The sequence below is a fragment of the Schistocerca nitens genome, chromosome 10 (genome assembly GCF_023898315.1).
Source record: "Schistocerca nitens isolate TAMUIC-IGC-003100 chromosome 10, iqSchNite1.1, whole genome shotgun sequence".
NCBI classification, from domain to species: Eukaryota; Metazoa; Arthropoda; class Insecta; order Orthoptera; family Acrididae; genus Schistocerca; species Schistocerca nitens.
Window position 1 is genome coordinate 75166266 of NC_064623.1, and position 15013 is coordinate 75181278.

General features: G+C 43.8%; 1 protein-coding gene across 1 annotated transcript in view; it reads right to left on the reverse strand.

Annotated features, from left to right (window-relative positions):
- LOC126210393 (luciferin sulfotransferase-like) overlaps window positions 1-15013 on the reverse strand; it is a 98386-nt gene that overhangs the window by 34254 nt on the left and 49119 nt on the right. The window contains exons 3-4 of the mRNA XM_049939623.1: window positions 11475-11574; window positions 5880-6021 (exon numbers count right to left, since the gene is read on the reverse strand). Coding sequence (XP_049795580.1) covers window positions 5880-6021; window positions 11475-11574 — 242 coding nt within the window. The remainder of the gene's footprint in view (window positions 1-5879; window positions 6022-11474; window positions 11575-15013) is intronic.

Sequence of the window (15013 nt, forward strand, 5' to 3'; positions counted from 1 at the left end):
AGTCCAATCGCTCGATTGAAAGAAAGCTCTGATGACCTCGTTATGTAAGAAAGATAAATGAACGGACCCGCAAAATTACAGATGAATATCTTTAACAACGGTTTGCTGTAGAATCCTTGAAGATATTCTCAGTTCAAATACACTCCTGGAAATGGAAAAAAGAACACATTGACACCGGTGTGTCAGACCCACCATACTTGCTCCGGACACTGCGAGAGGGCTGTACAAGCAATGATCACACGCACGGCACAGCGGACACACCAGGAACCGCGGTGTTGGCCGTCGAATGGCGCTAGCTGCGCAGCATTTGTGCACCGCCGCCGTCAGTGTCAGCCAGTTTGCCGTGGCATACGGAGCTCCATCGCAGTCTTTAACACTGGTAGCATGCCGCGACAGCGTGGACGTGAACCGTATGTGCAGTTGACGGACTTTGAGCGAGGGCGTATAGTGGGCATGCGGGAGGCCGGGTGGACGTACCGCCGAATTGCTCAACACGTGGGGCGTGAGGTCTCCACAGTACATCGATGTTGTCGCCAGTGGTCGGCGGAAGGTGCACGTGCCCGTCGACCTGGGACCGGACCGCAGCGACGCACGGATGCACGCCAAGACCGTAGGATCCTACGCAGTGCCGTAGGGGACCGCACCGCCACTTCCCAGCAAATTAGGGACACTGTTGCTCCTGGGGTATCGGCGAGGACCATTCGCAACCGTCTCCATGAAGCTGGGCTACGGTCCCGCACACCGTTAGGCCGTCTTCCACTCACGCCCCAACATCGTGCAGCCCGCCTCCAGTGGTGTCGCGACAGGCGTGAATGGAGGGACGAATGGAGACGTGTCGTCTTCAGCGATGAGAGTCGCTTCTGCCTTGGTGCCAATGATGGTCGTATGCGTGTTTGGCGCCGTGCAGGTGAGCGCCACAATCAGGACTGCATACGACCGAGGCACACAGGGCCAACACCCGGCATCATGGTGTGGGGAGCGATCTCCTACACTGGCCGTACACCACTGGTGATCGTCGAGGGGACACTGAATAGTGCACGGTACATTCAAACCGTCATCGAACCCATCGTTCTACCATTCCTAGACCGGCAAGGGAACTTGCTGTTCCAACAGGACAATGCACGTCCGCATGTATCCCGTGCCACCCAACGTGCTCTAGGAGGTGTAAGTCAACTACCCTGGCCAGCAAGATCTCCGGATCTGTCCCCCATTGAGCATGTTTGGGACTGGATGAAGCGTCATCTCACGCGGTCTGCACGTCCAGCACGAACGCTGGTCCAACTGAGGCGCCAGGTGGAAATGGCATGGGAAGCCGTTCCACAGGACTACATCCAGCATCTCTACGATCGTCTCCATGGGAGAATAGCAGCCTGCATTGCTGCGAAAGGTGGATATACACTGTACTAGTGCCGACATTGTGCATGCTCTGTTGCCTGTGTCTATGTGCCTGTGGTTCTGTCAGTGTGATCATGTGATGTATCTGACCCCAGGAATGTGTCAATAAAGTTTCCCCTTCCTGGGACAATGAATTCACGGTGTTCTTATTTCAATTTCCAGGAGTGTATAATAAGTTTACCTGGGAGGGAATAGCTTCTGTCCATAAATCAGAATGGTTTTAGAAATCATCGCTCGTGTGAAACTCAGCTTGCCTTTTTGTCGCGTGATATCCTGAGAACCATGGATGAAGAGCAACAGGCGGATTCCATATTCCTAGATTTCCAAAGAAGCGTTTGACACGGCGCCTCACTGCTGACTGTTAATGAAGGTACGTGCATACGGAATAGGTTCCCGAATATGTGAGCGGCTCGAAGACTTGTTAACAGAAGCCAGTATGTTGTTCTCGACGGCGAGTGTTCATCAGAGACAAGGGTATTGTCAGGAGCGCCCCAGGGAAGAGTGGCAGGACCGCTGCTATTGTCTATACACACCAATGACCTGGCGGTCAGGGTAAGCAGCAGTCTGTGGCTGTTTGCTGATGATGCTGTGGTGTATAGGAAAGTGTCGCCGTTGAGTGACTGTAAGAGAATACAAGATGACTTAGACAATGCTTGTAGTTGGTATGGTGAATGGCAGATAGCTCTTAATGTAGAAACATGTACGAGGGTCACTCCAAAAGAAATGCACACTATGTTTGTAAAAATACAGTTTTCATTCTGCATGTGTGAAAGTTTTACAGTGTGTAGATACGTCCCTCATACTTGTTTTCAAACTTAGTTCAACCTGTTCCCGTGAGAGGCGCCATCACAGCATGTCTTCAAGATGGCTGCTACACTTGACGTTCGTCAGAAGCAACGTGCTGTCATAGAATTCCTGTGCTGTGAAAACGAGACAGTGGGAGACATCCACAAGAGGTTGAAAAAGGTATATGGAGACGCTGCTGTCCTTCGCAGTAGAGTTAGTCGGTGGGCCAGCAGGTTACGTGATGAAAGCGGGCACGGCAGTCTTGAGGATTGTCCTCGCAGCGGCAGGCCTCGTACTGCACACACTCCAGACAATGTGCAGACGAATTGGTGACTGCTGACAGACGCGTCACAGTGAACGAATTGTCACGCTACGTTGGGATAGGGGAAGGAAGTGTGTGCAAAATACTGAAAGTGTTGGCGTTAAAAAAGGTTTTTGCCAGGTGGATTCCCAGGATGTTGACAGTGGCTCACAAAGAAACAAGAAAAACGGTATGCGGCGAACTTTTGGAACAGTACGAGAATAGTAGAGATGAATTTCTTGGAAGAATTGTGACAGGTGATGAAACATGGCTCCATCATTTTTCACCAGAGACGAAGAGGCAATCAATGGAGTGACGTCATGCAAATTCACCCAAGAAAAAAATTTCAAAACCACATCTTCTTATGGAAAAGTTATGGCTACGGTGTTTTTCGATTCCGAAGGACTCTTGCTTGTGGACATCGTGCCAAGTGGAACCACCATAAATTCTGATGCATTTGTTACGACACTGAAGAAACTTCAAGCTCGACTGAGTCGTGTTCGACCACATCACGCAAAAAATAACTGAGGATGAAGCGAGCCAGTGTTCATCTGAGATGAAGAGGTTGACAATGGTGAGACTGCATCTAACCAGCAAAAAGGCTGACTACCATAAGAAGAAAAGGTTGCTTTTTCTTCATTTACAATGTCGAATGGATAATTTTTATAAAAATAATGGTAGGTAAAATTTAGTAAAATCTTTAGAGATTACCTACTTACCGTTTTTAAATTAGTCTTGAATTTCTAATATAGTGTAAAATCTAGGAATTAATAATGTTCTGTAGCTTTTGACAACTGTATCGTAAATATTTGGCCACTGTTCATATTTAAATGATCATCTCAGAACACACAGACGTTTGCATTATGTACTTCAAAAATTCCTTTTATTTTATCTTGCAAGATACGGTGATACATTTTATTAGCTTTTGCTTAAGAAAAGATTGCCCTCCAGTAGAAAATTATTGGGCCCAAACTGGAAGGCAGTGATCAGTTTTAATGCTCAGAATGGGTTTGGTTACCAGAGTCTGTTGAGGACAGTAGTTGATCAGAACAGGATGGATCCTACGCCGTCCGCGCCCTTGAAAGAAATCTGGCCCTGTGGACCGCCGGAAAACGTGTAGCGTTTGTGCCACGAGGCAGCCTCGACGTCTCTCAGCGGTCTGGATCGCTTGTAGTAGAACTTGGCTAAAGTCTCGTTTCCAGTAGTGTGGGACTGAACGATGCCGTGGAAGTCGGGTGAAGTAACCCATACATGCCCGCCCATTTAGCCGTGCGGTCTAACGCACGGCTTTCCAGATTGGGAAGGGGCGCCTGGTCCCCGGCACGAATCCGCCCGGCGGACTTGTGTCGAGATCCGGTGGGCCGGCCAGTCTGCGGATGGTTTTTAGGCGGTTTTCCATCTGCCTCGGCGAATGCAGGCTGGTTCCCCTATTCCGCCTCAGCTACTCTATGTCGGCGATTGCTGCACAAACAAGTTCTCCACGTACTCGTACACCACCATTACTCTACCATGCAAACATAGGGGTCTGGTGTGAGACGTTCCCTGGGGGGGGGGGGGGAGGGGCACCGGGGCCCGAACCGCACAATAACCCTGAAAGAGTGGTTCGGTGTGGGGCGGCGGAGGGGTGAAGTGGACTGAGGTAGTCGTCGTGGAGTTGTGGATCACTGCAACTACGGCGGGGACGGAGCCTCTACGTCGTTTCTAGGTCCCCGGTTAACATACAATACAATACAATCTATACATTGTTTTAGGAAATGCCGTCCGTATTTGATACCAAGTGGAAAGTGGAGTTACTTACACGTAAAGAACTGATTTGAGATTTTTGTGGCAGTTTGGCAAAATCTTCACAGTCAAACTCTGACACTACCGAGCACTGAGTGACAACTGCCAGTTAGGAACCTTTATGTTATTTCTATTTCAGATCAACCACATCGTTTTTAAAAACATTGGCCGCCGTGATTGTAACGGAATCATTTTCAGAATTTATGTAGTTTAAATAAAGACATTTGATATAATATTTTGTTGAAAGCTGTGTCGGTTCGTGGAGTTCCGCTAGAAGACAGATAACAAAGTTCCAAGCAACTAATATAAAAGGACGAAAATTAATAACGTAATAAATACCGTAGGGGTATACACCAACCTTACTATGAATGCTTCTATGAAAAATCCATTCTCTTCTCGTTTAGAGCGGAGAATCTGTTGGTCGGTCGGCTGGTTGGTTTTGGGGGAGGGGACCAAAAACCGCGGTCATAGGTCCCATAGGATTAGGGAAGGATGGGGAAAGAAGTCGGCCGCGCCCCTTCAAAGGAACCGTCCCGGAACTTGCCTGAAGTGATTTGGGGAAACCACGGAGACCCTAAATCAGGATGGCCGGACGCGGGTCTGAACCGTCGTCCTCCCGAATGCGGCTCCAGTGTGCTAACCACTGCACCACGTCGCGGAGAATCTGTCAACAGTGCGTTCACTGAATACGAAGTCTTTCTCTATGTTTGGTACTGCTTCTGCAGTTATCCGGTCCGAAACTGTGGATCCGGCGCTGAAATCGTTCATTTTGGGCGGTTTTTACATATTCTCCCTTTCGATGACCTCTTTCAACCCTGTCTCTAGGGGTGAAATGTCATCTGGTCTGCAAGAATGGACAAAATTAGAAAGATATTAGTAACAGTGACAGGTTAACATGCTCGGATAACAGTCGAGGCACGATCTTCTACTTGAAAACGAGGTAATGAGATCGAATATTGTTGGTGGGAACATACAAAAAATAAAATAATATAAAATAAAATACTGCTGGAATTTGGTCAGCAAGGGGAGGAGATGTAGTGTAAAGTTTTTAATCACCAACTTTGCTACGATTTCCAGTATTAAATTCCATACCTCTTCGCAGGGTCTCATGAAGTGAGGGCTTTGACACAATTGATGGGTGACCCCTCCATGGGGTGGGGACCTTAAGCTCGGCGGCCCATTTGCTGCTATTATAGAGGAGTAACCTGTGTGACTCACAGCGTTACAACCTCTCTCATTTCTCCCTCACTGTCGTCAGCTACGCAAGCACGAGACTAATATTCCATATCCAACCGTCACAATCACGCAAGCACAACTGATACGCAGAATCTCGTATTTCGTAAAGGAGAGTTACCAATGTGCGCCAGGAAAGACGGTCTCTTCAAACAGCTCTCCAAACAGACAGCAGGATCTACCTCTCATTGTGTCCCAGTCAAGAGTTCCACACGGCTTCAACAGTTTTACTGTATTATTGACGAAATTACGTACTACAGTGTATGTACGACAGTGTAGGAGCTGCAATGTACTACGTCTGACAGTGTTCTGTAAGTCGTCAGGTGTGGCTCATGTGAGGAAGGGAGGAAGCAGCAAAGGAAGAAAAGGAACGGCCATTTACCTTAGGCTTCACTGTCCATAGCTGCTTCGGAAGTAGTTGCAAGGGAAGATGACTTTTGATGAGCCTCGGCGACTTAAGTTTCGCACAGGCGTCCATCGTATGGGTTCCCATATTCGTCAGTGTCTTCAGAAGTGAGGAAAATCTGCAAAGAAATTCAGGCTATACTCTGCGATAGGCAAAAAATACGTATAGTACAATATAACATGCGAAACATATATGTATTATGTACTGTGATAATCCAGAAAATATACTGAGGGTAAAACAACATGCCATATGCTATTATGTACGAGGGTTGTTCGGAAAGTAAGAAACGAGTGGTCGCGAAATAGAAACCACAGTGAAAATCAAAACTGTTTTCTTTGCACATTTAGCTACACCTTCCAGGTACTTCTCCACATAGTCGCCGCTCCGACTTAGAGGTAAATCTTTGTTTTTTTTGTTCGGTTGGCGGTACAAGTTTGAAATACGAGGATGGAAAACAAGTTGTATGAGTTTTACTGATTTGTATTGTGAAGTGAAATGACTGTAAATATATGTGTAGATCTCCGGAAAGTCCACTAGTTTGCACATAATTTTTTTAGCAGCAACTTATTCATCCTCTACACGGTCATACAAAAGTTAAACCAACTCACAACAAAGAAGAGCAACAAAAAAGATGAGTATTATTAACAAAACTGGTTCTTTAATTCGACAGTCGCTATCTCTCGCTGCAGTGTGTCACTATCTCAGTGTTTCAAGTGCTGTGAAAATATGACCAGCCGCCCAAATTACTAACTTACTTCAAAAATTAATAAGTCAACTTTGGGCTACAAGAGGGTGGTGACGGTCGGAATAAGTACCTTCAGAAATTTTGCCACCAAATCAGTTTGGCGGCTGCTTTAGCACCTGAAGGTTAGGCAACCACCTAGTCATCTTTTGGGTCCGGTTTGCCTATCTTCAGGTGCTAGAGAAGCCGCCAGGCTGAACTGGTGTCACAAATTCTGACAGGTATATTTGTAACGTGCTCAACAAAGTTGCATGGGTTGCAGTGAAGGTGCGGCAGAACTGGGGTCTCTTAAGCCGCGTCGTGCGTAAGTGACAGAAGCAACCGACAGCTCGCGACAGCTTCAGATGAAACGAGTCCGCAGGTGTGGTTACGCTACGTGGGCGACGTCCGAGGCGCTGCCTATCCTCTGTTACAAGTAGCAACGTTTGAATTCAAACGGAATCCTGTCACTGCAGCACGCGAGAAAGTGAAATATTTTACTGAAGGTAGGGATTAGTGATATCGGTCTATAATTTGAAACTTCTTCTTTACTTCTTCCCTCCTTATGGATTGGCTGAATTACACTTATTTTTAAGGCATTTGGGTATATGTTTTCATTAATACTACAGTTGATAAGATAGGTAAGGGATTTAGTTATTTCATTGGCACATTTCTTTAACCCCACACTTGATATACCACCCCATCCAGATGAATGCTTGTGCTTTAGCTTTTGTATTGTGCTAAATATTTCCTGTTGATCACACCCATAAATTAGGGCTCTATACCATCCGTGACATCATTTGGTTTGCCAGCCTGTGATCTATACGGTCAAACGGAGAGACAAAATGCTTATTGAATAAATTACGTACTTCATTTGGACCTTTTACTAGATGGCCCTCGGGTGTCTAATGCCAACTGGTTCACTCTGTCCCTTGCTGGTGGCTTTACGATGTTTATTGATTAGTCTCCAGGATGCCTTACCTATGTACCCTGAACTCTCTATTGCGTCATTGTTTATCTGTTCCCTCAAGTGTAAAAGGTCTGCCTTAAAAGATTTTTTTGGCATGATTGTACTTTTCCTTAAATATATGTAGCTTTGTTTCCTTATATAAACAGTCAAGATCATATACAGGGTGGTCCATTGATAGTGACCGGGCCAAATATCTCACGAAATAAGCATCAAACGAAAAAACTACAAAGAACGAAACTCGTCTAGCTTGAAGGGGGAAACCAGATGGCGCTATGGTTGGCGTTCTAAAGGGCGCTGCCATAGGTCAAACGGATATCAACTGCGTTTTTTTAAATAGGAACCTCCATTTTTTATTACATATTCGTGTAGTACGTAAAGAAATATTAATGTTTTAGCTGGACCACTTTTTTCCCTTTGTGATAGATGGCGCTGTAATAGTAACAAACGTATAAGTACGTGGTATCACGTAACATTACGCCAGTGCGGACGGTATTTTCTTCATGATACATTACCCGTGTTAAAATGGACCCTTTACCAATTGTGGAAAAGGTCAATATCGTGTTGATGTATGCCTATGTATGCTGCTCGGTATCCCGGACGACATCATCCAAGTGTCTGGACCGTTCGCCGGATAGTTACGTTATTTAAGGAAACAGGAAGTGTTCAGCCACATGTGAAACGTCAACCACGACGTGCAACAAATGATGATGCTCAAGTAGGTGTTTTAGCTGCTGTGGCGGCTAATCCGCACATTAGTACAGACAAATTGCGCGAGAATCGGTGTTGAGAATGCTACATCAACATCGATTGCACTCGTACCATATTTCTATGCACCAGGAATTGCATGGCGACGACTTTGAACGTCGTGTACAGTTCTACCACTGGGCACAAGAGAAATTAGAGGACGATGACCGATTCCTTGCACGCGTTCTATTTAGCGACGAAGCGTCATTCACCAACAGCGGTAACGTAAACCGGCATAATATGCACTACTGGGCAACGAAAAATCCACGATGGCTGCAACAAGTGGAACATCAGCGACCTTGGCGCGTCAATGTATGGTGAGGCATTATGGGAGGAAGGATAATTGGCCCCCATTTTATCAATGGCAATATAAATGGTACAATGTATGCTGATTTTCTACGTAATGTTCTACCGATGTTGCTACAAGATGTTTCACTGCATGACAGAATGGCGATGAACTTCCAACATGATGGATGCCCGGCACATAGCTCGCGTGCGGTTGAAGCGGTATTGAATAGCATATTTCATGACAGGTGGATTGGTCGTCGAAGCACCATACCATGACCCGCACGTTCACCGGATCTGACGTCCCCGGATTTCTTTCTGTGGAGAAAGTTGAAGGATATTTGCTATCGTGATCCACCGACAACGCCTGACAAAATGCGCCAGCGCATGGTCAACGCATGTGCGAACATTACGGAAGAGGAACTACTCGCTGTTGAGAGGAATGTCATTACACGTATTGCCAAATGCATTGAGGTTGACGGGCATCATTTTGAGCATTTATTTCATTAATGTGGTATTTACAGGTAATCACGCTGTAACAGCATGCGTTCTCAGACATGATAAGTTCACAAGGGTACATGTATCACATTGGAACAACCGAAATAAAATGTTGAAACATACCTACGTTCTGTATTTTAATTTAAAAACCTACCTGTTACCAAATGTTGGTCTAAAATTGTGAGCCATATGTTTGTGACTATTACAGTGCCATCTGTCACGAAGCGAAAAAAGTTGTCCAACTTAAACATTCATATTTCTTTACGTACTACACGAATATGTAATAAAAAGTGGGGGTTCCTATTTAAAAATACGCTGTTGATATCCGTTTGACCTATGGCAGCGCCATCTAGCGGGCCAACCATAGCGCCATCTGGTTTCCCGCTTCAAGTTAGACAAGTTTCGTTCTTTGTAGTTTATTTGTTGAGATATTTGGCCCGGTCACGATCAGTGGGCCACCCTGTATATTCTGCCTAACTTAATCAGCGTAGGTGTAAGTTTCAGCCTAATATTACTTTCAAGGCGAGAGTTGGTTATTTCTTTGAGAGGGCAGCAGCAGTCGAAATGCTTCAGCACTGTCCTATAAAATTTTCCCCATTTGTTTTCTGACCCTTTAGTTTGGTAAATAGTGTCCCATTTCTCCTCTGCTAACTTAGTTTTGAAGACGCCGATGTTGGCGCTATTGAGGATCCGCTTCTTCCTAATTATCTTAGTTGCTGTTAGTACAGAAAACCTTAAATATTCTAACTCCTGACAATAGCGATCTGAGTAATGAAAACCGACACTTCGAAAGTTAACACTGTCTTTTACATTTTTGTTGACTATTACATAATCTATCTTACTTGAGCTTGACTCTTTATTCTAGTGTCAGAGTTCACTATATTTGTGAGAGTATATGAGTTTAATATATCTGTTATTTTCAAATTGGTTATACCACAGGAGTTTACATCAATATTTAAATCTCCAACTATGCTAAGTGGGGCCTGTTTATCTAATTGCCCTGTTAAGTCTATCAAGACAGTACAACACATAAGCATTTGGTGGGCGGTACATACCAATAACTTTATGTTTTGCTAACCTGCTTGAATGAGTGTTTATGTGGACCACAGCACCAGCCATTTCAGTTGTTCCTTCTTTGCATTATTGTTCAACAACTGAGATGTTCATTTATAAATATTGGCTACTCACCCCCTTCGTGCTGCTTCCTGCAGTAACTAACAGATTACTATCTAATTTGTAATAATCAATTTTATTGTCTTTTAGTCCATGTTCTGTAATTACTAACAGGTGTGGTGAATTCTCATCCGCAAATACTTGTAGCAATTCCTAAGATACTGCAAGTTTAGACGCATTATCCTAAAGGGCACTGATATTTTACAACACCTTGTGACATGGAATTCTGAATCAGTCGAATTATTACACAAGTCTTTAACACTGCACTATAATGACGATTTACTCACTTCCATGTCGGTTTGTTCAGTATATGAACAGGGTTCTTACCAATCAAAGGGGTATAGTTCAATAAAATCGTGTTGCTTGAAACTGAGCCACAAAAAAAGAAAAAAAATGTTGATCATAATCTAAGATGATCGGGTGCGTGGTTTTTTGCAGCTTCTTACAAAGTTCCGTTATCTGGTTCACTAACTTGAGCTTTCCATTTCTGTTTAAGTGAAGTCCGTGCCTGGTATGTTCTTCACGGTTCAGTTTGCTTATGTCTAGCAAGTGCACATGATTTAGTTTTTTTACATAGTTTCTGCAGTTCCAAATTATAGCTCTCAATATCTTTATTTATACACTACCACTGAGGGAGATTATGTCGCTCTGGTAGGTTTATTAGGGTAACATTTGTGTTGTACAGTTTTGGCTCGAGTGCTTACTTGCTCTCGTTTTTGTAAACATCGTTGGCGCCGCCAATAATTACAACGTGGTCGTCTTTTTTTACAAATTGTTTGTTTCTGATAAATTCTCTACTACAGCATCGTAGCTCCGGGTTTAACTTTTGCGAATACTGAATATTCATTGTGTAAAGCTTCATGAAGGGAAGTTGAAAGGCTTTTTCCGTGGGTGTCTGCATACAGTAATAAGAAGAAAGCAATGGATCCAGTAAATGGAGAGGCAAAGGATCTGCTAATATAGCAGAAAACTGATGTGACACATTTTCAGTCTTCACCATACGTCCCGCTACAGATGATAGCAGTGATCCCCCTTCAATTTACATATAGAGTTTCACAGCTGGAGGATCTGCGTGGTGTCTGTTTTTCCGAAAGAACTGACACCATGCAATCAAATAAAATAATGTATAGATAAACAGAATGGACAAACATGAAAATACTTCACCTTTGTATATACTTACTCCAGAAATGGAGTCCGTTCAAGCAGAGGAATTTTGTACGCTGTCTCATAATCGAAATTATTCATGATTAACCAGATCATCTCCTGGCACCAAGTCATACCTGTGGGCAGATAGTCATGGTTAGTGACAGAAATTATTTCAGCGCCTGTTGTTACAAATTTATGTTAATGATTAGCTCAGACAGTGCTCTTCATTACAGGGACGTGGAAACAAGAAGATGAAAGACACTTCCAAGCAGTCTTTATATAACGACAAGGAACAGAAAAATATTCAGGAAACATTACTCCCACATAGAAGAAGAAATTGTGTTTGTTATACGGACATGTAATATATGGACATGGGTTCAGAATAATTATCCGACCAAAAGTATCAAGACACTTATTGTAAGGTGTCAGGCAAATCCAACAGCTTCCATGAAAACCCTGACATGATAAGCAAATCCGCCAGTATGCCACATAGCTGCGAATAAATCCTGACATTAAATTAACCAAAGTAATACGATCAACGAGTGAGCAAATGGAATATCACAGACTAACACAAGAACGCCTAAATTCATGTCATACCTTCCCACCGTGAAACAGACGCAGTTCCGAGGGAAGAAACGAGAACAGAAGCCGAGAGCAGAACCACGTTAAGCTAGAAGGCCCTACGGTGACGGACACCCACGTCGCCAGCCAACCACCAGGACCATTCCCCAGCCCATGGTAAAAGATAGAGCCCCCCAGAAGAACAGTATAGATCTTACGATAACACTAAAAGGGTCACACCAACTGCAAATTTTAGCGTGAGGCTTTTTCGCGTCTCTGTTACGTTGCAAACGTTAAAAACATTGCCCCACCACGAAAAGTATAACGTTTCTCATTGGATAGACAGAATTTTTGTAGGCATAGCTTAAGGTTAACATTGAGACCCTGATTGGTCAGATGAAAACACAACCAGATAGTTTTTTTTAAAACCAACTTCGGTAAATTGTAGTAAGGAGAAGTTAGGAGAGAGTTGCTTCCGAGACGGCGAGGTGCGTGGAGCTGTGCCGTCCGCCGCCCCCTGACGAACACCGACAAGGTAATGAACGCACACGATGCCGCATAACAGCGCATAAAGCTTCACTCACAACTGCAGAAGTCTCATCTGTTACACCCCCTTTTTACGTAATACTAGTGTCGATCGTCAGTTGAAGATCATGGTATTCACATTTGCTACGAAAGTTAAAATCTGAAACGCGATGATTTTTCTGTTATATAATTATTGAGAAGCCACATCAGCCACTGTAATTTACGACAAGTTAGATAAGTAATTAAAGATAATTGAGGGTCACTGTAGACCATTTTGATAGTTTTCTCATTTGTGAAACTTAATTTAAACCTAGATTATAGATATGGCATATGTCATCCTTCGATCCATTGTAGAACTTGAAACCCACTCAGGGAATATTCGTTCACATTTTTGTTGAACGCAGTTGGTTTTTATCATCCTGTACTAAAATATTTCCTTTTATCAATAGTGAAATTTATAAACAATGTTTAGAATAAAATTTCCAATGGTAAATTTAACTGCTTTTTCGACATTATTTTACCAGCTAACTAAAAATAGGAAAGCCTTGAGCCCCTTCCACTAAATTTAGTTAGTATTAAGATTCTTTTACAGGGAGTGCAGTGGAGCTGACGCTGAAATCATTAAGTATTTGGTTATATCATCGCTAGTCTCACTGAACTCTTCTGAACTCTACATGTCATGTGTGGTCTGGCGTCTCCTTACCAGCAACAGGTCCCAGGTTCAAACTAGTCAATTCCCTAAAAAACACGCTCAGAGCGTCGTTGCGTGAAAGTGATAGAGAGACACGACTTAGAACAAACAGACACCACACAGAATGTTAGATTATCAGTGGACATTAATTTGGTGTGTATCCATCATTGACCATTGTGACGCCTTCAAATGTGCTGGGAACAGTCAGGTGTCTGAAAATCTGTCGAGGAATGATAACCCATTACTCCTCAAGAGTGCAAACCAGAGAAGGCAATGATGTTAGACACTAGGGTCTGGAGCGAATCGGCATTGTAACTCATCGCGGAGATTTTCCATTGGCTTTAGATACCGACTCTGAGCAGGCCAGTATATTTGAGAAACGTTATTTTCCACAAGACATTGCTTTACAGATGCTACCTTATGAAGAGTGTATTGTTACGATAATACCATCATCATCTCCAAATTGTATGTGCTACACAATGCTATAAAATCTTTTGATATACTTCCGCAACTAACGTTTTCTTAGGCACAATAAGGAGACCACACTCTAACCACAAAAACTACCCGCATACCCTAACAGCCGGCCGGTGTGGCCGATCGATTCTAGGCGCTTCAGTCTGGATCCGCGCGGCCACTACGGTCGCAGGTTCGAATCCTGCCTCGGGCATGGATGTGTGTGATGTCCTTAGGTTGGTTAGGTTTAAGTAGTTCTAAGTTCTAGGGGACTGATGACCTCAGATGTTAAGTTCCATAGTGCTCAGAGTCATTTGAAACATTTGAACCATACCCTAACAACACTACTACTTACTTCACTATTGGCACTACACACGGTGGCAGATGACGCTCTCCAGGCACTCGCCAAACCCAAACAGTTTAATCGGGTTGCCACAGGTTGATTCATGACTACAAATCACTTGTTTCCAATCACCCACTGTACAGGGGCGTCGTTCTTCAGACTACCTCAAGCGTCACTCAGCGCTGACTACAGATATGTATTTCTTGTAAGGAACAGCTCACCCATTGTATCCACTATTTTTAACTTTCTGCGTACAGTAATTATGGAAGCAAAACTGCCAGTAGCATTATGGAACTCACGAGCGATTCTTCCCCCTGATTTCATGCGAATTTTTACAATCACTTTCTGCAATGTCTGACAGTATATGAGTTCCGCTTGGTCTTGGTTTACTTGTAGTTGTTCCTTCGCGTTTCCACACTATCAACAGTGGACTTAGATAGCTTTATAAGGGTTGAAATGTCCCTGATGTATTCGTTACTCAAAATCACACCACCAACAATTAACTTGGGCAGATTGATAATGGTTGAAATGTCCCTGATGCACTCGTTACTCAGAATCACACCACAAACAGTTGAATTGGGCGGGTTTATAAGGGTTGAAGTGTCATTTTTGTATTCGTTATTCACAATCACATCACCAACAGTTGACTTGGGAAGATTGTAAGGGTTGAAATGTCCCTGATATATGCGTTACTCAGAATCACACCGCCAACAGTTGAATTGGGCAGCTTTGTAAGGGTTGAAATGACCCTGATGTACTCACTACTCAGAATCAAACCACCAATAGTTGACTTGCGCAGGTTTATAATGATTGAAATGTCTTTGATGTACTCGTTATTTTGAAATACACCACCAACAGTTGACTTGGGCAGGTTTATAAGGGTTGAAATGTCCTTGAGGTGTATGTTACTCAGAATCCCATCACCAACAGTGGACTGGGGCACGTATATAAGGGTTGCAGTGTCCCTGATGCACTCGTTACTCAAAATCACACCACCAAC